General features: G+C 32.0%; 1 protein-coding gene across 3 annotated transcripts; it reads right to left on the bottom strand.

The window, feature by feature from the left end:
* Positions 1 to 294: 294 nt before the first annotated feature.
* LOC110635127 (uncharacterized) lies at positions 295 to 25,271 on the bottom strand. 3 transcript variants are annotated; one of them, XM_058140997.1, is made up of 21 exons: positions 25,183 to 25,271; positions 24,411 to 24,677; positions 24,214 to 24,282; positions 23,850 to 23,987; positions 23,642 to 23,759; positions 18,727 to 18,809; positions 18,467 to 18,562; positions 12,876 to 13,044; positions 12,580 to 12,722; positions 12,419 to 12,505; positions 12,082 to 12,267; positions 10,769 to 10,936; positions 10,325 to 10,445; positions 10,157 to 10,226; positions 5,614 to 5,701; positions 5,415 to 5,535; positions 2,861 to 3,054; positions 2,649 to 2,757; positions 1,405 to 1,560; positions 1,059 to 1,161; positions 295 to 507 (listed from the first exon to the last, which is right to left on the bottom strand). In XM_058140997.1, the coding sequence occupies exons 2-21, from the start codon at positions 24,630 to 24,632 to the stop codon at positions 309 to 311; spliced, it is 2,640 nt and encodes an 879-aa protein (XP_057996980.1). In that variant the 5' UTR covers positions 24,633 to 24,677; positions 25,183 to 25,271; the 3' UTR covers positions 295 to 308. The 3 variants fall into 3 exon arrangements, with proteins under 3 accessions (XP_057996980.1, XP_057996978.1, XP_057996979.1); XM_058140995.1 differs by having other exon boundaries at positions 25,101 to 25,193; XM_058140996.1 differs by lacking the exon at positions 25,183 to 25,271 and adding an exon at positions 25,011 to 25,147.
* Between the last annotated feature and the right edge of the window lie 2,301 nt (positions 25,272 to 27,572).

Genomic DNA, 27,572 nt, shown 5'->3' with positions numbered 1-27,572 from the left:
AGTGATAAGGGTTCGAATCCTAGCTCTGCAGAAGCGAAGGGATTTAATTCCACAAAGCGGACAGTACCTTGTGAGTCACAGGTCCGGCCTCTAGAAGGGTACGCTGGCAAGAAAGCAACCCTGAAGGGCCTTGAGCCGGGGCCCCCTAAGCCGGGGTGTGACAAATTCATTATTTTGACATTCTGTCTCCCAATTAGCTTGATTCATTTTGCAAGGTGTACTAAAAGCAAAATGAAAGGGATTTTATAATTTTTAGTTTTAAACTGTTACAGAATTACTAATGCTGTCAGAAATAATGAACAAAATCATTAAAAAAGAATCTTTGAATCTAACCTTGAAAATCCACCTGAACCAGCTCCTACTTTTTGGGCTATAATGCTAGAGTCGATATGAAGAATCTTTGGATCATCTTTTCGAATAGATATCTTCCGTTGAAGAACCAATCCCCCACCAATATCACCTTCTAATATCAGAGATTCATTCTTTCCTGCATGCTCAAAATCCCGCCTACAAGAAAAGAAATTTTGCCAAACTTGAGTGTGAAGCAACTACATAACATAAAGCAGAAGCAAGGGCGACATATTGTAATTATTTTCAAGCATAAATTTGATTACCTTTTAAGGGGAAGGAGGATAACAATTTCAAAGGAAGAAGGAAATACTATGTGAGGAGAAACAAAAACATCACCAATTTACAAAAAGTTTTAAACTAGTAATTTAAATTTAAATATAGGTCATCTTGTTGATAGTTTTTAAAAAATTCATGAAATTGGCGGCTGATGTGGTCCGTTTGGACCAATTCAACCTGATACCACTATGCTGTTTCCAAGTCCGAAACCATTTCCAGCTCTATTACTTAAAACCCCTCCTTTAATTCTAAGCTTCTTAATTGCTTAATTTTTTTCCCTTCACCTTCTTGTTGTCTATGCCACCGATCTAAAAATATTTCCCTTGTTGAACAGTATATCATGACTTTCATAAGTAATTATCTCACATGCTTCAACTTATCACATAGATATTCATGTTTGTATAAGAAAACAGGTATTCATAGCAACTTACTCAATGATCTTGTATTCTTCATAGCATCCTGCTGACGGGTACTCAGTGCCACTATATTCTTCATATCCATCAATCTCAATTCTGCTATGAAGCCACTGTGTTCCTATTGTCATCATCAACAAAATAGGAATCAAAATACCTCTCATCACATGATGTATAATTAAATAACATTGACACAAGAAATTCTTAATTTTATCATTCTCAAAATTCGTGAAGACTTCTAAATGGATCGGAATATAATGCCATTGATTGATTGCCATGAAAACAAGATGAATAAATGTATAGTCTCAGAAAGATACAATTATAATTTGTGCCTCTACTGCTCTCATGAAAATATGATCAGTACCTGAAGGAAGGTGCCCCATGGAAATAATTCTACCCCCAATCCAGGGAACTATTTTAACAATCCAATCACCACATTTCAGTTCAATAGCGATTCTAGAAAGCTCTACGCCCTTTGATCCTGAAACGTCTTCAACATCTGGGATATGCTTAGAACTTTCTGTATTGAACAATGAGCAAAGAACATGAGATTACCTAAAAGTTCACAATTGATATATAAGAATATTTGAAGTTTAGTATTCATCAGTAAATTTATTTTCGAAAAAAAACTGATTTAGCAAATATCCTATAAAAAGAGAAGAAAGAGAGATGATTGATTTTACAGTTGCCACTTTAATAAGAGAAACAATTATAATATAAATGAAAAGAGGACTCCTAAAGGTCTAGCAACAACAGGTAAAATCATGCTGGTAGAGTTGTTGATACACATCATTTCTGAGGCATATTCATCCATGTATAAAAATGTGAACTTCCAAGTCTCATTTTCTAAATTTAAATATTGGAATAGGCAAAATATTACTTTTAGTCTCCAAAATTTCAAAATTTTCCAATTTAGCCTCAATGACAATGCAGGGAATTAGACAATTTAATTTAAGCTTTACATTTAGTCCTTAAATTCCTAATTGCTTTGAAATCCAAGATGAGCACTAAAGTTTCCACCTATTTTAACTACATTTAACTGTAGAAAACTGATTCATCCTATAAATTCGACTCCAAAATCCATAAAACAAGAAAGCCCATAAAAGATTTTATCTTAAGTCAAAGCCAGAAATATAGTATACAACCATAGCAAAATCTAAATCTTATTGCTAACAGAACCTGGGAACAAAAGATGGGGGAAAAGGAGCGAGAAGAACGGGAAGCTTTCAACTAAGGATTCAAAGTTTCAACACATATCTGCCCATCATAATATCATAGCAATGGCAACTCAAGAAACAAAACACAAAATAAACTACCAAAAAAAAATCAGTAGTACAGAAACTAAGATAGAATATGGAGTTGGACAATTGAAATGTGAGGAAAGAATACAATAAAAAGAATGAGTACTTCACACCAAATGTTTAGCATGCACATAATTATTGGAAGAAGATAATTATGTCATCGATTTAATGCATCAAAATAGTGTCAATGAAGAAAATTATAGTAATATTAAAATAGATCTTAATCAAACTACATGTATAGGAACCAGAAAGAGAAGGCAAAGGAGGATGAGGGGGCAGCCTAACAGCTCCAAAGAAGAAATATTACCTAAACGACTCTTATATTGTTTCTCGCTTGTTGATACCAACTCAGAAACATCAAGTTCTGAAGGCATCCAAATTATCACAAAGCCTCCATCCATGCCCCATGCTTTAATCTGCTTGAACATATTAAATAAGTTTTGCAAAATATTTCAAAAGAAATGGTAGATTATAGGCAATGCTAACTAAGACAATGTCCCTTGAGTAGAAAGGATGTACCATTGCACCTTCACCAAGCAATAATAGCACTTGCAGGCGTCTTTTGGGCCTCTTCCAAGACCCTTCTGTTTTCGAAACTCTAACAATAACAACTGAATATCGACGTTCAGCAACATAATGTGTAAGCAAATATCCACCCTTGGTGAATTCATATCCATCACCATCATCTTCAAATAATACACCTTTAGCTTGCCCTGTACATAAGAAATGGTTCAGACATCCATTTGCCAGTTGACCAACATAGAATCATGCACTTGTATAGAGAGAGAGAGAGAGAGAGAGAGAGAGAGAGAGAGAAGCAGAGTAGGAAGATTATGTTGCCTTTCCTTCTGCTATACAAATTACTAGAGGAAGAGGTCCAGGCCCCCAGCATGAGCAAAACTGTAACTAGGCAATTCAAAGTGCACAAGACTACTAAGGTTGAATGGACGTACTAGCTGGAATCTTGTATGTCCTAATCAGTCTAAACCCTCCCTATTTCTACTGTACATTATGATGCCAATAACTTTTTTTTTTTGGGAAAAAAAAAATCTCTTTGACATTTATCAATATTCACACTTCTGTCCTTTCATTTTCAAAATTGAATTAAATAGACCTCAACTTTTTCATTTCATAACACCTTTGTCTTTCACTTAAAATATTATATACTTTATTCCCTAAGATTTTATTTTGAATTACATTTTAATCCTTGAGTTTTCAAATAAAATAACCTTTTCATGCCCAAAAAAAAAAAAATAGAATAGTGAGGGGCTAAGAAGTTATTTTACTTAAAAAGCGAGGGACTAAAATATAACGAAAGGACTAAAGTGGACAACTTGATTCACTTTCCAAAAAACAAGAATTTGAATGCAAATTTTGCATAATGTCATGGTGGTTTATACTGTATAGTAATTTTCCCTTTATTTTTTTGTTCCCTCTTTTTTGTTGACTAGGTGATGTAGAACTAATAGAACAAAAGGGAAAAAGGGGAATAAGAAGCAAAATTCTCCATTTTATTAATACTCAAATCAATTGTCAATCATAGAAAAATTCTCCTCAAAATACATAAAAGAAAAGCATATATGAAGAATTTGTAATCCTACAAAGTACTAGGATTTGGAACCCTAAATAAGAAAATATTAATCTAATACTAATTAGGAATCTCAAATCAACATAAATTCCTAAGCAAAATTAAGACTTTACTTCCTATACTTCTTCCTAAACTAGGTAGTCCTAAAATCTCTAGTAAATCCTACATCACTAAGGACACTTGAATAAGCAGAATTAGGATCATAGAACTACTGAGGAGGGAAGTCCTATATCTACACTTTTCAAAATCTAAAGCTTTGCAGGGGAAGGCAATATCAAATTCACATAATAAGAATTGCCATATAGACAATTTAAAGTTTACAATAAATCTACAAAACTAGAGCACTTCATAAAAAATAGATGCTTTGCTTTTGGGGTAATTTAATCTGTTAAAGCCATCAACATTCATCATTTATACATGGAGGACTGAAAGTTATCTCTAATAAAAATACACAAATTTTCAGTAACAGTTTTGTTTAACAACACAGGAGACCTAATATCTAGATTCTCAAGCACTGCTCATCACTACAATTACGCTGCTTGATTCATGCTAAGTAAATCAAGTGGATAATCTATGTCAATTAACGGACATTAGTTTAGAATTAGCAACATAAGTTTAGGATTCAATTTAGCCTACACCAACACGGGTGGCATCTCAAGCCCAAAAAAAAAAAAGTCAGCTAATAGAAGCCCATGGAAACGCATTCATAGGTATATCAGTCTCTTTTTCTGCTAATGAAATACAAAGTCAGTAACTATCCTGAATTTGCTTCTAGGGGTATGTTTGGGAAAGAGATAATTTGTACTGTATTTTTTTTGCAAGTCTCTATTATCAGTCAATGACATCACAACCATGTTTCTAATCCAAGCAGAAGTTTAAATTAGAATCCTATTATGATCATTTAAGTAGTCAGAGGATGACGTCAAAATCACAAGATTCTGCAATTTTCAAAAATATGCAAGCATAAATATGAAATACAAAGAAATATTTGCCATAATATTATCAAGAAAAGCTTAAATTTTAGGAATTAAATTTTAATAAGTTTACCGTCACATGGAAATCTACCCAAGTCCTTAGAGGCTCAATTTGACCTCCTTAATATTTTTTTTAAAGGATTTTGTGATCCTACAGCTTAGATCAAGCTTTGGACAACAAAAATTATGTCATTACCAGTAGGGATTTTGAAACTTGGATTTTCATCTCTTGAGAAATCTTAAAGATAGAAGAACAACAAATCTTATTTACTGTTTATCAACAGAAAAACAACATAACTTACATACTAGTTATTACCAGTGTTAAAGATTTGGACAAGACTAAATGAGAGAGCTGACTGGTGAAACTTGGAACTGGTCCAACAATCGGTTTGGTCTAGTCTTTTTTTTTTTTTTTGTTTAATTATCATTTTCATTTTTTTTTCCTTAAACAATACAAATAATGTAAAATTTTAAGATTTTCCTTTATGAAAATTAATATGCATCAAATTACCTTTTTCATCTAAAGCTACAACGAGCGTCAAGTCATCAGAAAAATTAGCTTCACCAACATGCTGATGAGGGGGCCCCAAAGGAATTATTGATCCACCTTGCAAGTATAAAGTTGGCAAATCCTGTTATACACAAAAAACAATTAGGGACAAGAAAAATGCAGCTTTAGAAAAGAAGCACAATTAATGTAATAAGCATACCGGATGTGAATCATCAAAATCAAATCTCAACCAGATTCCTTTAGGCAGTTCATGCTGTGATTCGTTTGTTCCCTGATCAGGAATAGTGCTACAGCAGATGAAAAAGAACATCAGAACAATTGCATGGTACTATTACAGCTTGATTCTAACCCTAATTCCTCTACTAATGACCTTGATACACCCACTGTTGTAAGAACAGATGTCAAGGCTTGTACTAAACATCCTATTTCCAATTTTGTTTCCTATGATTCTTTGTTTCCTTCACACGAGATTGGAAGGAAGCATACCTCGATTCAAAATGGAAGGTAGCAATGGTTGAGGAGATGAAAGCTTTGGTAAAAAATGAGACGAGATCTTGTTACTTGTACTTTGGGAAAGAAACTTGGATGCAAATGGGTGCTCACAATAAAACAAGTAAAACATAGGGTAGACAACTCAATCAAAAGGCATAAGGCCAAATTAGTATCCAAAGGCTTCACTTAGACATAAGGAGTATATTATCAAGAGACTTTTGCTTCTATTGTAAAGACGAACGACATTAGAATCTTATTGTCTTGTGCAACAAATCTTGAGCGGGACTTCCAGTAGTTTGATGTTAAGAATGCCTCCTTACATGGAGACTTAGAGGAAGAGGTGTATATGTAAATTCCTCTAGGGTTTGATGATGAAAAAACTAAAGGGAAAATTTGTAAATTAAAGAAGGCATTGTGGTCTAAAGCAGTCACCAAGACTATGACTTGAATGATTTAATAAGGCCATGATCTCTTTTGGATATTATAAAAGCAACGCTGATCATACGTACCCATTTATCAAACAATGTAGAGGTAAGGTCATATTACTTGTTAGGTTATTGTACATTAGTTGGGTATGACCTAGTTACTTGAAGGAGCAAAAAGTAAAATGTGATAGCAAGATCAAGCGCAAAAGCAGAATATAGAGTTAGGGCACAAGGCATTTGTGAGCTATTATGGTTACAGAAGTTAATGGAAGAATTGAAGTTGTTAGAAATAAAGGGTTTATCCTTGTTCTATGATTACAAAGTTGCCATTAGTATAGTGCACAATCCAGTTTATCATGATCAGACCAAATATATAGATATTGATCAACACTTCATTAAAAAGAAAATAATGGATGGTTCTTTAAGTGCATTTCATGTGACTTCAAAGGAATAACTAATTGACGTGTTTACTAACTTTTGTCAAGAAAATGCATAGAAAATTTCTCTCCAAAATATGTTTCTACATAAGGAATTAAGAGAGATGAGATTAGTTAAAGAAGGAGGAGGAGGAGAATATAAAGAAGACTAGTGGTGAATTCTCCATTAATCAATTAATGAATTCCTGCTTTATAATTGTATCTGTGTATGTTACGGATTGTTATATAACAAACCATAACTAACGATAGCTAATTGTGCCTGGGAATTCTTAAAAGCATAAAAAAACTCTCATAGAAATGATAAAAAAGGTATAATAGCCTAAAAAGCCATAATTAACTTAAAATAAGCTACTTATCAGCCTTTCCCCTTTCTCTTGTACGTAACACATCAATGCTCTTTCTCACATGAAGTATTATTAGTCCTTAGAATTGCAACCATTCCATTGAAAGCTTAAGCTCTTACCATTATACCTCATAATGGTCTTTATGTAACGTAGCTATAAGTATTAACTCAAAGAAAAACTTATAAGCCAACCCACATTACTTCTATATTATGTAAAGAAAATTATTTAATTTGGGTCAATTGGCTATAATTAATACAAACCTTTAAATTTGGCTAAAATTGAAAAAAATTGAAAAGGTTTTGATGTTTTATTATTAGGTTGTAAGAAATGCAATACCAATTAATAAAATAATATATTTTTTTGGCTGAGTTGGATGTCATGTTAGCATCATTATACTTAATTTTGACCATGGGGCTACAATTGCAACATACTTTTGAAATTTAGCTACAATTGTCAAAAAATAGGACTGGATATAATTGCAAAACTTAAAAGTTTGGATTTTTTTTTACAGTTTAGCGCCTTTTTTTAGAACATCATAACTTCACTCCACAGAAGAAATTGACACGTCTTTTAAAAAGGATGGAAAGTGGGGGAGCAGGACTAGAAAACCAATTTGGGGGAAGAACAACCATTATGGATGATTCAGCTGCCCAGTCTGCAACTAAATTCACTTTCCTTCCAATATGATTGTAACTCAATGGATCAGACTTGAGTCAGACTTTAAATATCTACCACAAGAACTAAAATTTTTCCATGTTAAAGGAAAGAGTTGAGATATAGAAATGAAAAGCTTTATGGATTCTAGTCCAATATACATGGGAGATAAAAACCACACAAAAGCTATTTCAACTCTTTCACTAAACCATAGTTACCAGATTTGCCTTCTCCCCTTAGGTTCCAGAATCCAGATCATGTGTTCCAAATCGCGAGGCAAACCTTTATCACAAAAATGTTCAAATAATAAACTGAATGCCAAATATTACGGACCATACCTCGTAATCCAAAAGATTGGCTCTACTACTTTATAAGCTCTCCCTCCCACCCAATTGAAAGATTCACCTAGTGTTCTATGTGTCTCAAATAATGCTGTTTCATCCTGGCACCCACCATATCACTCCCACCTTACCTGACGCATTAACCTTCACAGTATTTAACCCACCACAAGCCATTTTAGATCATTGATATTCTAGAGACAAATTCGAACTACTCATGCATTGTAAGGTAAATGTATTGTGGAAGCTTTTTAGGATACATTAACCACGTACATTCCACGTCCTTGACTTCTCACTTGAGGACAAGCTCCATTCCAAGTTAGGGGAAGATGTACAAGAGACTGAGGAAAAGGGCAATGGGGGAATAAGTAAACTATAAGACTAGTGGAGTTGATCCGGTGCCTTCCCCAAGGGCGGTAGACTGGAAGACTCGTAGATTTGATCTGAGAGCCTGGATCAGGTATGTAAGACCACAAGACTGGGAGAGCCAAATTCATCGACCGAAAGAGTAAACCAATTTAATTAAAGAAAGAAAACCAAGTTTTCTCTTTTCACACAGGTATGATAAGCGAGTTCTTATTATAGAAATTATGTAGCAATCTACGGCTATGATTTGATTATATTGATCAGCAACAATCTATAATAATGAGTTAATTATGTAATCAAATGTATTATTCCAAATAAAGCCCAATAATAATAGTATTAATACATGGTTTGAAATAAGGAATAAAGTGTGCAAAAATTTTTAGTCTTTTCTTTCTTTTAAACAAGTTGTAGGCTCCCGCATTGAGCTTGTAGGTTGTAAGGTCCCTTATAAGCTTGTATTGGTGTCCTTAATCCAAAACTAATTGGCGTTGGATATATAGATCCATTTGCTCCATTTTTTTTATTGATTTAGTATTATATACTCCTCACTATTTCCTCCCATGTCATAGTAGCTCTAACCTTACTTCCTTTCTCTTATCACTTAAATTCAATGTGCCCAACCTTCTACATTGATGAGTTTGCTTAGTCTGCAAGGCACACATCCAAACCATTTCAATCTCCATTCTCTCAATTTATCCTACTGTGCCACTTCCTGCACATGCCCAAAATGAAAAACCATGCTATTATCTAATTTAATCGGCTCATCTAACCATTTTTTTCAATTTCACTTTTTCAATTTTGGTTCTTTTCATTTGATTACCCCTAGGAGTGTGTTTGGTAAAAGATTAAAAAATTAAGAGTTAAATGTTATTTTTGCAAGTTTTAACATTTAAAGAGAGTAATTATTAACCTAGTCCTCCCAAGGTTAGTATTTAACCCCTCAAAAGGTTTTAAATATTAATGAAGTAAAAAGTTAATATAATCTTTTAAGTATCTAAACAACATTAATGAGGCGTTAAAAGTTACAAGGGTAATTATTAGCCCTTGTTAACCTTATACCAAATGCCTCCTATGTGCAGCAAAAAGAATGGAGATTTGATTAGCCCTAACATGTGATGGGAAGACTGGGGAAAAAAAAATATGAGGTGGTTACAATTATGGGAATGGCAAGTAAGACCCCATAAGGCAATTTTGGAAACATGTTAGGAATGGAAAACTAGTCCTAAGGAATTAAGGGAAATGAGGGTGGGAAAAGGAGGAGGAGAAGGAGAAGAATAGTGTTGAATTCTCAGTCTATCAATCAATGAATTCCCACTTTACAATTGAATATGTATATATTATAGTTTGTTATATAACAAATCATAAATAACTACGGGTAATTGTGCCTACTATAATTAATTTAGAATAAGCTACTTATCAGCCTTCTCCCCTTCTCTTATACGTAACACAACAACACTCCTTTCATGAATCACTATCAGTCCTTATAATTGTAAACATTCCATTGAAAACTTAAGCTCTTATCATTATACCACACAATGGTCTTTATGTAACATAGCAATAAGTATTAGATAAAAAAAAAAAACTTATAAACCAACCCATATTGTGTGCATTGATATAAAGTCAACAAAGCACATATACGTTTGTGTCATAACCTAGTGATTTATCTGAAAATAAAGAGAGCAAAACCTTGCATAAACCAAAAGTGGACCCAAAAGGAAGGAATTTTCAATGGTCCTTAAGCTAGGATTTGTTGGATCTGCAAAAGCAATTTGCATACATTAAGCACTAAAAAGAACATATTTTTTCCAAACTCATTCAAATGAAATTGGATTATTCAAGGGCACAAGCACATACCAGCGAAGAAGGTAGGAGTCATCACTGGGGTACCCATTATATGAGCATCATAAAATAGAGTATATAAGTGTGGTATAAGGCGATAACGTCTCTTTAATGCCCGACGACAAACTTCTTCACACTATTGGAAGTTGGAACTGAAGTAAGTTCATAACATAGTTGCCAGCATGATAGGATAATTAAGATAAACTTGAAAAGCAATATAGAAAATTTAGAAAGAGATAAGATAGGTGCAAACATGATATTAAAGCAACATGATATAAGCTATGATACTTATGAAAAAGAAATATTTTACATAGTTATCTCAGGTTCAGGTCTAAACAAATCTACCATAGCATTAAATCAACTTTGGGCTTTGCCTAATTAAATGGAATATCTATATACATATCAGTAGTAGGAAATCTAAAGATGGTTACTATCAAATTGCTAGTGCAGAGGACAAACCTCATCTCCAAAAGACCATGGCTCATGGTCAAAAGAGGCTTTTTCAGAATGCCCACGACAGAAAGGAAACATTGCACCGACACCCATCCACCTTCCAAAAAGCTTAGGCGTTGCATTTCCAACAAATCCGCCAATATCAGGTCCTGAAAATGGTTGACCACTGAGTCCCTATTCAAAAAGTAAAACCAAAATTAGAGAAAATAATTATGTTGCAAGTAATGAACCCATAAGGTATTTCTATTATTGAAGTAATTTATTTTCCTCTAGATAAAAAGACAATTATTTTCTACTTCCTTCCAAATCAAACTATGCTTTGAAAAATACAAAGAATCAATGAACAATTCAAGAAAAGAAGGAAGAATGGAAGACAAGGGGGATTATGATAAGGAAAATGAGATCGACAAAAGAATAAAATTCAACAAAATAGATATGCTATTTAGGGTGAAAAGACAATCAAAATAAACAAAGACTGAGAAAATAGATATGTAGTTGTTATATTGATTGAACACTAATCATCTATACACATATACATTCCTAGAATACCAAACTGATTAGAATACACTTTCAACTTAAGAGATTTTCGCGTGCTCTCTGACAAGCCCATAAGTTAGCAATCGTAGGTGGTAAGAAGAAAAACCCTGTTACACTCCCCTTATAAACTTCAAAACAACCTACAAATTCTATCCATAGACCTGTAACGTGATCCCTAATCAGGGGCCTTAACATCTATATAGTGCTTGAATACCTTCAATATCATATCTTATAATCACAACATCATTTGCATAGAAAGTAGTTAACCACGCAACTTTTTTCTAAGTATCATTTAGGGCATCAAGGTCTTAATGGGGCATTCAAAATTCATTAGTAGCCATTATTTGATACAATAATAGAAACAAATAAAGGACAAATAAAGGTCTCTACAAGTGAAGTTTTACAACGTTTAAAATCAAAGCCCTAATAGAATCATGTCCTTAGTTCAACATATGCAAAAACTTTACGAAAGCCATTTGTTCCAACTATTTTTTCATTGTTGCACATTTGATAGCCTTTTCCTCCTAAAGCAATTCAAATCAATCCATGGTTCAATTATGCATAAAACTAAGATTGCTAGCCCAAAAATCCAATGATCCAGAGAAAAGAGGATGCAAGGTGCGTAATCTTCATCATTTTGATCAGGCAAACTTTGTTAATGATATTCATATAAGACATTCATAAACTGTAGACCTCTCGTATGTTCAATTTTCCATATTTTCCTAAGACTTCTAGCCCTAAATTACAACAATCTAGTTTCTCAAACTTCATATATTACTCACCAATTGAAGAACCATGGAGATGGACATGTGCAGATGCTCCCAATTTGAAACGTTGTCTCCTGTCCATGTTGCAGCATACTTTTGACTGCCAATAAATCCAGCCCTAGTAAGAACAAAGGGACGCTTATTTTCATTGGCTAATTTCATGCCTTCAAATGTTGATCTTGCCATCAACATGCCAAATACCTAAAAATAAGAACTTCAAGTTCAGAATTTTATTTGATTATCAACAATAAATACAAATAAAAGCAATCACAACATGGAACTATTTTAAATTCCATTAGTAGAAATCATTCTCTTATTAAAAGAAAACAAGAAAAAAGGAAAGGATGAATACATTGTGATAGTATGAGTGCTCCTGACAACCCCCAAGTTCATCATCTCCTCGATGAATATTGCTTTCAGGCATTGTCTTTGTTGCTACCTGTAAAGTTAAATAATAAGTCTAAGTAGCATTGAAGAAATTGCAAGCACTAAGAAAATAACAATGCGAGTCACCTTAAAAACAGCCGGCTCATTCATATCATTCCATATGCCATCAACGCCATTAGGAATGAAATCTTTAACTAAACTAGCCCACCAAGAGCGAACCTTTGATTGTGTGAAGTCAGGGAAAACACAAGGCCCAGGCCACACCTCCCCTAAAAATGGATAGGAAAAGAGTAATAACTCAACATTTTTTTTGGACTATTAGTTGGGTTGGGGGTGGTGTTTGTGGTGGTGAGAGAGAGAGAGAGAGAGAGAGAGGCAGAGGCAAATAGATAAGTAATTTCTGAATGCAAATTGAAACACACCAATAAATGGTCTTCCATCTGCTCTTTGAACCCAAACATCACTTTCAGAACCACTATCATACACAAAATAACCTTCTTCACATTTGATACCAGGGTCAAGCATCCAAGTTGCTTTAAAACCCATATCATTGAGATCTTTCACCAAAGATTGTGGATCTGGAAAACGTTCCTGAAATAATTCATAACAAAATTTCTATGTCAAGATTGACAATTGCAAGTTTATCACAGAACATACATTTCTATCTATGCCAATATCCTTGATTCTGATCATTCTTAATGAGTAGTGAATTTGGCAAAAGATAAGAAATTAATAAAATTATAGAGCACAATAGTAAATGCATCCAGAGGAAATATAATCGTTAATTGTTCACAAAATGTCCATAAACCTAGTTGCCCCAATAAAGCAGAGTTGTAAGAATGGTGGTTTAAACATGGCTAGACTATTTAGATACTTGCACTTAGATGGTTGCTTTTAGAATGCTAGTTCTGAATGAGTATTTGGGTATTGAGATTAAGCTGTGATTGAGTGAACTGCTGTGAGTGTGAGCTATGTTTATGCCTGAAAATGTGGCTATGTTCTGTAAATATGTGACATACCATTCTTATTTTATGTAACAGTACATATACCCAAAGGCTTGAAGGAATAATCAGGCAATTCTTCCCCACATTCTCTTTCTATTACTTCTATCATTTCATTATCTAAAAGTTAGGAGATTTGTAGGTTCTGGTCTTCTATCCTCCATTTTTCCCCTTCCCTTATTTTATTTTTTAAGAAATGAGTCACATTTTTTAATCAAAGGGCGTTTGAGAGTTGTTAGCCCTCACCACCTATCCCAATTACGCCACCTGCCACTAATCGGCTCTGCCTTAGAATCTTGCCTTTGGAAAGCCCCTCACTAAATGCACCATCACAAGGTTCTGGACTCTTATACACATGCATGCGAATGAGATGTCGTCAACCATTCTTTTTCCACTGCAATCAACACTAGTCACCTCACTTTGATTGTGCAACTCCTTCCAGCTGCAGACCTTCAACTAAATCCCTTGGTATTTTGGGTGTCTCAGAGAACAAAAGTATTTTGGTGTATTGGATTATTGCAGATTTGTCTTCTCTCATCTTACAAAAGTCTATTTTAGTATATTTTCTAAGATTTTTAGCTTTTGGCCCTCCTTCCTTTCTCTAGGCATCGTGAAACCCCAGCCGTTTCAAAGTCTTTCTTGAGGTAATTTAGTATCCCTCCACCATTCTTTTCTTTTCATTTTTTTTTTAAGACCAACTCTATTGCTACTGCTTTTGTACTTCTTGCGCTTATAAATTCAAGATATTATTCCTATCTGATTAAAACAAAAGGTGATTGACAAAGCAATCTCCATAAATACAATCATATGTCATCCTGCTCATTAATTAACTAATTCTATCACCTTGACTAGAGTCAAATATGAACAATACTTATAGTATCAGTTTCCAACCAGCAATTATTCTCATTTTCCTAATTTGGTAATATCTTTGATTGTCTAAAATTATCCTTATCCACTGGACTATGGATCCTTGATTTTGGTGCTTCTAATAGATCCTTGACTATCACCATGGATCTCTTGTGATAGAAATCTTTTCCTAATTAACTAATGATACTTTAGCCAATAGTTCAAAAATTGTGATTAAAGGAGTAGGGGAGGCATGTTCTCTCCCCTCTGTTTATTTAACTTCAGTAATATTTGCTTCTAAGTGTCCATAAAATTTAATCTCCATTAGCAAATTAACCAAACACCTTAATTATTTTGTCATATTGATAACTGATTCTATTATTACGCAGGACCGAGTTATGGGGAAGGTGATTGGCATAGGACATGAATCAAAATAACTAAATTATAGAAAATCTTCAATTGCTTTTCCTTTCATTACTTCTCTTGATATTCTTCATAGTCGTTTGGGTCATCTTAGTATATCCAAACTCCAGAAACTGGTTCCTACTCTTTCTACCTTATCTTCCTTAAATTGTGAGTCATGTTAGCTTGTAAAACAAACTCGTTTTTCTTTTCCCAAGCGAGTTAACAACCGGGTTGCATTCATTCTTGACATTGTTCATTTGGACATATAGGGTCCGATTTATGTCAGTTCAACTATAGGATTTCATTATTCTTAATGCACTTGCTTATTTTTTATGAAAGATAATTCTAAATTATTTTCTATCTTTAAAATTTTTGTGCTCAGATTAATGTTGTAAATAAACCAAGTTGTTTGCAAGTTGCTCAGGCTCAGTTTGGCTTGTTTAGAAAATGAGTCGAGTTCAAGATTGATTTTTAGGTTCATTTAATAAATGAGTCGAGTTCGAGCTTATAAATATTCAGCTCATTAAGGCTCGCGAGCAAGCTTGTTAAATAGGTTCATTTACAAAAACATTTATATTAATTGTTGTATTTCATTATACTATAAATATTTATTATTTTATTTATGAATGTTGTAAAAAAAATATTTTTTTTAAAAAAAACTATGATATAATCAACATATAAAATGTATTTATAGAATATATTTATTTGTAATTTAAATTTAATATTTTATGAAATTTAAATTATTTTTTATGTGAGAGCTAATAAAAAATGCATAGTTTGAACTTCATAACTCTAAACCTTAAACTAATTAGGGATGTAAATGAGCCAAGCTACTGGCAAATTGCTCAAAACAATATTTTAATGAACTAAGCCTGAGCTCTTTAAAGCTCAACTCGACTCAGTTCATTTGCACCCCTAGCTAAGATACATATTCAATTTGGTGTTTCCATTAGTGTTATGTATTAACAATACATGAGAATATTTTTCTCTTCCTTCTCAATATTTCATATCTTCATAAGGAATCATTTATCAAATTTCTTGTGCTCGTACCCCTCAATAAAATAGAGTAGCTAAACATAAGGATTGGCAACTTATTGAAACAGCCTGTACTTTACTCATGCATCATCATGTTCCATTTCATTTTTGGGAGGATGTTCTTACTGCTTGTTAATTAATCATATGTCTTCTTCTGTTTTATAGAATTAGGGTGTTCATTCTTGTTTGTTTCCATATCACAATCCATATCATCTTTCTCCTTGTGTGTTTGGTTGTACTTGCTTATTCATAATCTTGCTCCTGGAAAGACAAGTTTCAACCAAAATCTGTTAAATGTATTTTTCTAGGATATTCTCACCTTTAGAAAGGTTACAAATTTTATAAGCCAACCACAAAAAAATATTTCATATCAGTAGATGTAACCTTCTTAAAACATCTTCGAACTTCTCACCTAAGCAGTAAACCAAAACTTCATCTCTAAAGCTCTCCTAGTTCCTCTTATTCCTACTCCAAATGCTATCCCATCTCCTCTTTAGGTCTATTTACAACTACCTCATCCAAATCCTCAGACTAACATGAATGATGCTTTTCTTGATGATACAAGTCCATAAAATGCCCTAGGTTACTTATCTCTTATGTTAACATCATCACTTACACTGGTTATGCCTCTAGCAGAAGCAGCTACTCTACTCATTGCTCTTCATAAAGGTATTTGTACTTATCATAATCCTTATCCCATTTACAATCTCTTTAATTATTATCCTTGGTCTTCACCCTATTATGCTTTTGTTCCAAATTTTACTCTATCCAAGTTCCAAAAACCATTAGGGAAGCATTATCTCATCCTAGGAGGCACAAGGCAATGGTTGAGGAAATTACTAATCTTCATTCTAATAGTACTAGGATTTAATTCCCTTGCCTCATAGAAAGTCTACTGTTGGTTTTTGTTGAATTTATACAAATAAGGTTCGTCATCATGGAAAATTTGATCACCTAAAAGCTTGACTTGTTGCTAAAGGACACACTCAAATTTTTTTGCAAGATTATAGTGATAGTTTTTTCCAGTGGCCAACGTTGCCTTTTTTTCACCTACTTATCTTAGTGGCTACTATTCATCATTGGCCATTTCATGAACTTGACATCAAAAATGCTTTCTTAAATGGGGAGTTGGTAGAACCGGATTATATGGAGCAATTTTGCTGCTTAGGCTTAGAATGTAGACTACATTAATCCTTTCAAGAACAAAAAAAAAAAAGGGTCTCCAAGGGCATGGTTTGGAAAGTTTAGTACTTTTGTCCAACAATTTGGGATGACTCAAAGTGGAGTTGATCATTTAGTATTTTATCATCATACTGATCATGGTAAGACCATCTATTTCGTGGTTTAGGTCAATGATATTGTTATCATAGGTAGTCATCGTGATGGAATTACTCAATTAAAACAACACCTTTCCAATTACTTTAAGATCAAAGACTTGGGTAAATTGCAATATTTTATGGAAATTAAAATTGCACAGTCTAGATAAAGACAAGTGTCACTCAAAATTTATTGGATATTCAGACGCAAAATGGATTGGTTCTCCTTTAGACAAACAGTTTACTTCAAGATATTGTGTCTTATTCAGAGGAAAATTAATACCTTAGAAAAGTAGGAAGCAAGATGCAGTTGCTAGGTCAAGTGTAAAAGCAGAATTATTGGTTGGAACAACTTCTTTAAGAATTGAAACATGGGGATATCAAACATACGAAGTTGATTTGTGATAATCAAGTAGCATTACATATCACTTCTAGTCCAGTTTTTCATGAAAGGACAAAACACATAGAGGTGGATTGTCATTTCATCAGGTGGAAGATCAAGTCAAGATATATTGCTACTAATTTCATCAATTCAAACAACCAATTAACAAACATTTTCACCAAATCGCTTAAAGGTACTTGGATGGATTACATTTGTAATAAGCTAGGAGCATATATCATGTATGCTCTGAATTGAGGGGCAGTGTTAGAATGCTAGTTGTGAATGATTGAATAAGTGAAATTATTAAGCTGTGATTAGGTAAATTAGGCCCATGAATGTGTGCTATGTTTATGCCTATAAATTTGCTTGTGTGTTGTAAATGGGTAACATACCATTCTTAGTTTATGTGTAATAGCATATATAACCTATTTCTTCTCCCATCTTCCCCACATTCTCTTTCTATTTCTTCTCCCTCTTCATTTTTAACAATTACCTTTAAAGACTTGAATAATGCACATTTGGTTTATTTGCATCTTGAGACTTGAATTATTAAGTTGAAGGTGGGATTCAATTTTGGAGTCTGTGGATAGCCTCAGGCCACCAATAATGCAGAAGAATTCATTTTTTACTGGAAATGGGAATATCATAAACTTTCTTTTCTACATAGAATATATGTATATGACATATCTATGTATTTGTGTTTTGTATTTGTATATGTAGGAACTCAAATAGGTCCATAGGTATGACTACCAAGATTATGATAATGCAAGCCACTAAATATGCTCCATGGAAAAATATCATTCTTGATCCTAAAATCGGATAGTTATCATCCATAAGTGGCAAATTTCAACATTGTCTAATAGTGAATATGTAGCAAGAAGCAATGAGGCAAGGAAAGAATAATCACATTGAGCTTATTCAAGGAAAAAAAAAAAAAAAAAAAGAGAAGTATTTAACCATAGAGTAACCTAACATTTCAATTTAATTAGGGATGAATTTATCATCCAAAGGATATACGGGAAACATGCCTGGTCAAATGTGAAACAGCGAAAACCATCCATGTAGTCAATGTCCATCCATATGACATCACAAGGAATGCCCTTCTTCCTAAATGTTTCGGCAATCTACAAGTGCAAAAGGCTCAACAACAAGAAGAAAGGATATATGATGTCTAACTATCAAAGGCCCATAGTAAAACTTGACTTTCCATAGTTATAAATAAATGAAAACAATCTAGCTTGAGATCCCATAGTGATCAACATATTGACATAATGCATCAATACTATACCTCACGAACTCTTTTATCAGAATCATAGCTCCAACGGCATTGTTGATAACCTAAGGCCCACTTTGGAGGCATAAAAACAGTTCCTAAATATAGATATGCAGCATAAATCACTACTAGATAGATATTCAAAAAATAAAACAGAAAAGAAACAATTAGAAGTTACCTAAATACTACACAAGTTATCAAATGTAATTGTTTAACACTTTGAGCAAAACTCACCATGCAATTCTTTTTTTTTTTCTAAAATTAGATATAGATGCCATGATCTTTGTCTAAATTTCAACCTTTGACTCCCCCTCTTCACCATTTCTACCAACTATTAGTCTATTAGTAGTCATGTTATGAAAAAATTTGCAAATACCAATGTTTATTTAAGTTTAACTAATAAAAGTTGAGAAAAAATATGTGCTAAGAAAAATTTTGTTCGAATTTATTTTCCCGCACATGTTAATTGGGACCGAAATTTAAAGGCAGATTAAATAAAAGGCCACTACACATTATGGTTCTTAGGGGAAAAAAAATTAGAAATTAAGGCTGAAAGAGGAAATATAGGAGCAGGGAAAGAGTGAGAAAGAACCAATATAACTCCAACAATAGAGCAAAACACCACACCACCACCCCCTCCCCCCCCCCCCCCTCCCCACCCCCTCTCTTTCTTCCATTCAGCCTCCTTCTTTATCAGCAAGCACCATACACACATGTATGTTGCCTCGTAATAAAACCAATTAATGTTTGAATATAAATTTTTTCTAAAAATCTCATAGGGTGCCCTTTGCTTTGTCAGTGTAAAGGTGGCAAATTATTCATCCATTATAAAAGGGTACTAATGGATAGGGCTATGCATGGCTTTCGAGGGTCCCCAACCAAAAACTGATTTTATACATGTTTTTCTATAATTTTTTTTAAATGTATTATATACTTTCAATATAATTATATATTTATACGAAATTAAGATTGCAATATATATATATATATATATATATATATATATATATATATATATATATATATATATATATATATATTACAATATTGTCTTTTAGAGACAAATAAGATATATGTTACTAATAACTATTATTTGAGACAAAAAATTTTTTAGTCTTTAAATATTATATTATTTGTTTCTGATGACTCATTTTTTGATACAAAAACTTATTATTCTCTCAATGTTATATTATTTGTATCTAATAATTAATTTTTTGAGGCAAAAACTTATTAGTCTCTAAATGTATAATTATTTGCTTCTAATAATTAATTTTTTAAGGCGAAACTTATTAGACTCTAAATATTATATTATTTGTTTTTAGTTCATTAGGATTAACTACATTTATATAAGAAGTTCTAAGTTTTTTTTTTTTAATTTTTCACTAAAAAAGATTCCCTTTGTCCATAATAAAAAAACTTTAATAACTAATATATATATATATATATATATATATATATATATATATATATATATATATATATATATATATGTATGAATAAATTATATAAGGTGTGTTAAGTATGTATAGATTATATATAGTTAAATAAAAAAAGTGATTTTAAAAAAATTAAACATATAAATACATATACATATATACTAATATTGTATTATGTTTGTATATAATAAAATAAAGAAATTATATATTTTTTTAATCTATATAATTAAAGCTTTTAATCAATGTATTGTTATTAATCATTGAGCTAACAAGTGTTATTAATTTCTAAAGGAACAAGCTCAAAAATTTGATAAAAACACTTTTACCATTAAACTACAAATATTTTGTTGATTTGAATTTATTAATCATACATGTATTAATATATTTATTTTTTAATATTATTATTTTTAATTAAATTTGTACTTAAAAATTATAAGTAATATAATAAATATAATAAAATTTGATTACATAATATAATATATTATTAACTCTTTATTATAGTAAAGCATTTACATGATGAACTGAAAATTTTAATTCCAAATTATAAATTAAAAAAATAATAATTTATATATAAAAAAAAGAAAGCGATGTCCCACATGGTTTTTTCAAGGACTTGGAAGGTGATGGTTTTCCTATAAAAGGCGATCCTCCTTCCTTAACATTTCAAGCAAAAAGTGAAGTCCAAATACAGGGCTCTGGTAGTTATAGTTTATTTTTTAAAATTATATTTATTCGTATTAAGTAATATTTATTATTTTAGTAATTTAAATAAATTTCATTTAAATTTTAGTAGTAAATAAATATTATATTATTAAAGAAAAATAAATGCATTTATATTAATAATTAATGACATGAAGAAATTTATATATAATGATAAGATTATTTATTTTTAGAAAATATTATTAGAGACAAATTTATTTGATTCTAAAAGTAAATTTAGAAATTTTAGAATAAACAATTAAAGTCAATTTAATTTGTCTTTAAATATGGATTTAGGGGTAAATAATATAGTTTGTTAAAATGGAAAGAGAGACAATTTTTTGTCTCAGCAGTAAATTGGACAAATTATTATTTGTCTCTAAAAATATATAAAGACAAATAAATAGCTTTTTGAGTACAAATTTTTATTCTCAATATAATAATTTTGGTATAGTGAGCATACCCCTACTAATGGGTATTGAATTAAATGAATAAAAACAAGCCAATCAATAACTGCAGCCACTACTACTTTTAATCTATCACCAATTGCGTAAATGGGTAGACTAGAGTTTGTTTGGTTTTATTGATATGGGCATCCACACAATTTTAAATTGAAGATAAATAGTTAGACTAGTCATTTACACCCCAGCCTAGGAGTAGCCACAGCTCAAGAACTGCCAGTTATGGTTCCTGAATAACCGGTTCAGGTTCAATGAAATCATAAACTTAAATCAAATTGTTATAGGACGATCTGGAGGATGGTTCCTGAACCGCCAATTCTGGTTCAAGTCCCGATTTAAAATGATTTTAAGGGCAGTTCAAAAAATGATGGTTTAAGACAGCATAGAAGATGGTTTTGAAGCAGTTTAAGGGCGGCCGACTTAGACGAAAAAATTGGAGAAAAATTTTACTAATTTAGAATTTCGTTTATATTTGTAAAATATTTTAATTTTTCTTAGAAATCTTTTAATCAAAATACAATAATAAAAAAGAAAATGAAAATAATTTATCTGTAAGAAAAATTTATTAAGAAAAGCCTTGAACTTGATTAAAAAACTAGAGATAAATTTTTTTTTTTGAAGAAATTAGAAAAAAGTGTATGAACTTAATTTTGCCTATGTATCGCTTTAGAATTTAGAAGAATCAAAATTTCCAGTTATGTTGCTTGCCTTTTTTCTAAAAATTATATAATAATTGATAATTAAAAAATTATAAAAGAGAAAACAATATATAGGGTATTAGAAATTTTATTGATGATATAAAATAATAACAGAGTAATTGAGATAGTATTGAAATTTTAATGAGCATATAAAATAATAAAGTATAGAAATTGAGAGTATATTGGGAATTAAAAGGAGTGTAGAAAATAATTATTTAGAGAATTTGAGAAATATTGAGAGAATATTAAGAATTAAAGAGAGTGTAGAGAATTTAAGATTTATATAAATGAATTAGGAATGGGGTGAGGTATTTATTGAATTCTTTTGTATTTAAATCACTGGTCTGGTCTGGTTTGGAACAGTCAGTTCAATTCGGTTCGGAACCGCTAGTTCACGATTTCTGAAAAATATGAACTTGAACCAAATCGCAGAAGTGCAATTTTGGTCCAGTTCGAAATCAGTTCCGGTTTTGAACGATTTTGGTCCGATTTTGACCAAACCAGTTTCGATTCAAAACCGGACCATGGCCACCCCTACCTTAACCTATAACTACCTAAGCCACCAATATGCCCCTTCTATGGTATGCCACCTAACACATACACCCTAAAACCACAACCCCCCCCCCCCCCCCCCCCCCCCCTTCTCTTTCCTCTACTTTACTTCCTCTACTATCCAACCATTGCACATCCCTTTTGTCATTGTGATAAAAACTACTATGGCTGAAAAGCCATTTCTTGTGATTACAAATGCCCAATTCTAAAATATCGTGTCAAAAGGCTAAAATTCTGATACACAATGGCCGATAGATTATGCATTGGCCATAGTTTAGACAGCTTGCTTACGAAGCTGATGGTTGCTACTGGTCCCATAGAACCCCATTTAACCGTACTTTCAAGGTTTTGCTTACAAACTCCCTTATTCTAAACAGAACTTTGAGAAATAGCAAGGGAAAGCAAATGTTCTCTACAAATAGCATTTTTTGCACTTGAAGTTTGCGCACAAAGCTTTACAAGCTACTAAAGTCACTGCAGGCCTGCAATTAACTATCCCTTGAAGTTTTACGAACTTCTCCCACACCGCACACATAAAGAAAAATTTAAAATCACAAGTCTCATTGCCAATCAGAGAGGGAAGGGCAGAACCATAAGCAAAGAGGTCTTATTTGTCACACATAACATTTATCAAACAAAGACAGTTGAAAACCAAGGGAGTGGTGATGCCATACACGAGAAGGTGGTAGATATCCGCAGTTATCTTCCTTTCATTCTTTCTTTTGCCCCCTAATTTCCCATCCCTTTATTACAGACTCTATAACCTATCTTGTTTACAATTGATTTTCTAGTATAGTGACGATTGCAAACTGATATAAATGCATAGTGCAAACTAATACAAACACACACAGAGGCATATCTTTCACACTTAACATTCATTCCTTAACATCAAAATAAGACCCCCCAACATTCATTAGTCAATTTTCAATGGTTAAATTCATTCCATAAGCTATATATTGTATGTCTGATGAAATATGAACGTAAATCTAATAATAAACATAACATAAAGTGCACACTAGAAAAGTCATTGAAAGAGTACAAATTAGATTCAAAGAGAAAAAGTTAAAAGGGTCAAGTAAATTACCAATTGCATGAGATAAAGATTTCAGGACAGCAGTGGGAGAAGCAAACGGACCAAATGTAATGACAGGATATGAGGCTGAAGCAATGAATTGAATAATTGATTCCTTCCTCAAATCAATCTGCTTATGATAAATTGTTGGCAGGAAATTAGGTAAAGATATAAGAATGAGCTTAAAGATTTTAAGCAGTTTTGCTATAATTCTCATTACCTCACAACATTGTGTTGTGTCAGCAAGAACTCCTAGTGCCTCTCCATTTGGAAGAATAGCTAGCACCCAAGGATGTGATTGATACAAGGGCATAGTTTCAGGACCATAACCATATGAATCTGTGTTCCATGTGAAAACCTACATTTTTAAAATGAAACTGCTTATATTTAGATGTGGTGGATCATGCCATAAACTTCCTCATTTGGTTTGGATTTGGAAAACTTTTTATAATGAATACAGAAAGGGATTTGCTGGGCGTATGTATGGTGCTGGGAATCTCTAAATACTAGAGTTCATTTGAGAACTCTATAAGAGGGTGATCTGATTTCAGAGTGGAAATGGCAAACAAATTAAAATGACTTACTCTCTTCCCTGTCCTCTCAAGTGGTCCACTAACTTCTCCAGTTCCATAGAAGGAGGTGCCATTGGGAAGCTAAACCAGGGAAAAAAACATAATTAGCATTGAAGATGCTATAAGCAAATAAATACAACTAGAAACAACAAAAAGGAATGAAATTTTAAATTTAACAACTAGAGGGTACAAATATGGGAAAGGCCAACCTCAAGTTTGACAATCTGCTTTCCTAAAACACATTCAAAAGTAGGGATATATGAGGGAACTGGATGACTGATGATTGGTGTGTCCCTATCCTTAGCATTGATGAATGAAAGACTGGGATATGAGCAATCAAATCGAAAAACTCCATCCTCCAGGATAGGCTCAAAAATCATATTCCCTGATTTGGCATCAGAAGTAACAGTCTTCTCTTCATGACCAGCCATTTTAGATACCAATGCCAACTTTGTACAGAATCAGGCCTCTTCTTTCTGCATGCCAAAAATTGAATTGGAATTACACTATTCCTCAACCCAAGTTTATGATAAACAGGATAAGAATCAGCAGAATTCGATTCAACCAAACTAATAAATTAATAATAAAAAAAAGTAAGTGCCTAAATTAGAACACAATACTTCCACTACGCCACTACCACCTTTGAATCAACAAATGATATATACAAAAATAGAATCACTAATGGGTGCATGCAACGAATTACAGCATTCCTCAACTCAAATTTACTATAAACAAGATCAAGAATCAGTGGAATTCAATTCAAAGAAACAAACAGATTAATAAAAAATGGATAAACTACAACCCATTACCCCCACTAGGCACCACCTTTGGATACATGTACAAGATGATGAATTCACAAATAGTCTCTACTGAGAGAATGCATATGAAACTGAAGTTACATTTTAAGAATGCAGAAACTGATGATTGAATGATATTGCAGACTTGAAATGAAACGATCAAAGAATAAGAAATATTAAGAACCTGTATGATAGTGAAAGTGGTCTAAGAGTGAAGAGAGTGTGAGGAGGTAGAAATATTAAGATTTCCATTGGCGTAAAGTTCTGCAAATTCTTTTCCTTTTTCTTTTGGTTTCTTGTTATTTGGGATTGGAATTAAGATTGAGTTAAATGCGTAAAGTTCTGCAAATTCTTTTCCTCTTTCTTTTGGTTACTTGGTATTTGGGATTGGAATTAAGAATAACTCAATCATTTCCTCTTTTCTTTTGGTTACTTGGCATTTGGGATTGGAATGAGACCTTTCTTTTTTATTTGTAAAGATATTTAAAATTGATAAAGCATCCCCAACATTAAAAATAACAATTCAGGATAAATTTTAACAACTGTCCCTGAACTTATATAGTTGCAACACTATAATCCTTTAACTTTAAAATGTAACATAAAAGCCCCTAAACTTTAAATTTTGCACAGTAAAATTTCTTTGACTTTCAATTACTGATTTGTCAGTTAGAAACTGATGTGAATAGCTCCTGCATGACACTTAGTCAACATTTCTCTCTCCTCTCTTATGCAAAGTGTAAAATTATTCTCTTTACAGATGAAAAATTATTCTGTCTATATAGAGAAAAATAATTCAATTTACACATGGCTTGAAACAGAAAAGAGAAATATTGACTAAACTCCATGGTGGAACTGTTCAGGTTAGCGTCTAACTAAAAAACTGGTAATTGGAGGTTAGAGGGATTTTACTGTGCAAAATTTGAAAGTTGATGGGGTTTTATGTTACATTTTCAAGTTGAGGACTATAATATTACAACTAGATAAGTTCAAGGATATTTGTCAAAATTTATCCTAAAAATTCACAATTTAATCAAATGATTGAATCACTCTTTGAGAAAATAGAACTAGAACTTTATAATCATTAGGCACGCTGTAAAATACTTCAACTCTTCTACCTTGTTGACCGATAAGTCTATTAACTTTAGCCAACCGGATTTGATTGAATCTCATGGTTAATTTTATCAATTGTCCCTCAACTTCAATTTGTATCATAAAAATATCTGAATTTCAATTTAATTATTATCACCAATTATAGTTAAATTTCACTTGCTACAGATATATCACAATCATCCTTAACTTTAATTTTTATAAAATTATTCATAATAAATCATAAATTATGATTATGTTTTTTTAAAAATTTTATAGTTAGTTTAAAATTTTAAATTTTTTTTATTTATTTTCTATTTATTTAAAATAAAAAATCATATATATATATATATATATATATATATTATTCTTTCTTATATTAATGAAATAATATATCCAACTTAAATTATTATTAAGAACATTTTATAATAAAAACTATTTATATATTAAATTGAATTATAGGGATTTCTATGACAATTTTAAGTTAAGAGACTTTTGTGGTATACTAATCTAAGGGACGATAAGTAAAATTTAGTCGTAGTTAAGGTACAATCCAGTAATACCAAGTCACAAAAACTTTAATTATACTCAAATTAGTTAATAGATTTTATGATAAAAATTGAAATTAAAGGACGCCATTGATACAACCTCCTCTGTTGAGGAATCCTTAAGATCTTGCACTACTATAATAACATAGCATTTCTTTTATATATATATATATATATATATATATATATATATATATCATTATTAATTTCGGCCAAAAATTATTTTTTTAATTGATATTCAATGTTATTTTTAAATAATAAAAAAACAATTTATTTTTCTAAAAATATTTTTTACATATAAATGTAAATTCTTTTCCTAAACTGGACCATCCTACAGGGTTAACACTCATGTATCTAACTAGGCAAAACAAAACATACCATCCCACACGTTATATTGCAAAGCAAAAGATTTATTTGCAGTTTGAAACTTCTAAAAACTCATAAACTTTTTGATCTCATTGAGCGAAATGCTAAAAATTTCATGAATCCGTTGAAAATGTCTCCATCATTTGGGTTTTGTGGACTGGCAGTGAAGGGGCTCTCAGATAAACTATTTTGAGGATGGTCAGCTTCAAATGAGAACTCATGAGGAGCAATATCCAGAGGACGATTACAAATGGAGGTAGTGCTGATGCTGTTGAAAGCGGCAGCAGGAACTGGATCATTAACCTTTGGAAACCCAAAGCTAAGGGATGGCACGCCTGCATGTGAGACAATTGGTAAGGCAGGGTTGTTACCTTCAGCTGACCCAAAAATTTTTTTGCTTGTATTCTTGCAATTGTTAGTACACAGCTTGGGTCAAGTAATGAGAGAGAAAAAGTGAGATCATTTATTTATAAATAAGAAAGAAACAGAGACTCATTTCTTTCTTATAAGCCTCTTCTGTTTTTGTTATTTTTTATTATACACCGTGGAAATGTGTAAATTATAAAAAAAATAA

Source organism: Hevea brasiliensis, chromosome 18 (genome assembly GCF_030052815.1).
Source record: "Hevea brasiliensis isolate MT/VB/25A 57/8 chromosome 18, ASM3005281v1, whole genome shotgun sequence".
Classification (NCBI taxonomy): domain Eukaryota; kingdom Viridiplantae; phylum Streptophyta; class Magnoliopsida; order Malpighiales; family Euphorbiaceae; genus Hevea; species Hevea brasiliensis.
This window is presented reverse-complemented; position numbering and strand designations above follow the sequence as displayed.

Excerpts from the sequence above, each read along its gene's own strand:
- LOC110635127 (XM_058140997.1), bottom strand. The coding sequence starts at position 24,632 with ATGGCTGGTCATGAAGAGAAGACTGTTACTTCTGATGCCAAATCAGGG. Across the intron at positions 12,506-12,579 it reads ATGAGCCGGCTGTTTTTAAG|GTAGCAACAAAGACAATGCC; the intron begins GTGACTCGCATT and ends TTAACTTTACAG. Across the intron at positions 2,758-2,860 it reads TGCTTGGTGAAGGTGCAATG|ATTAAAGCATGGGGCATGGA; the intron begins GTACATCCTTTC and ends ATGTTCAAGCAG.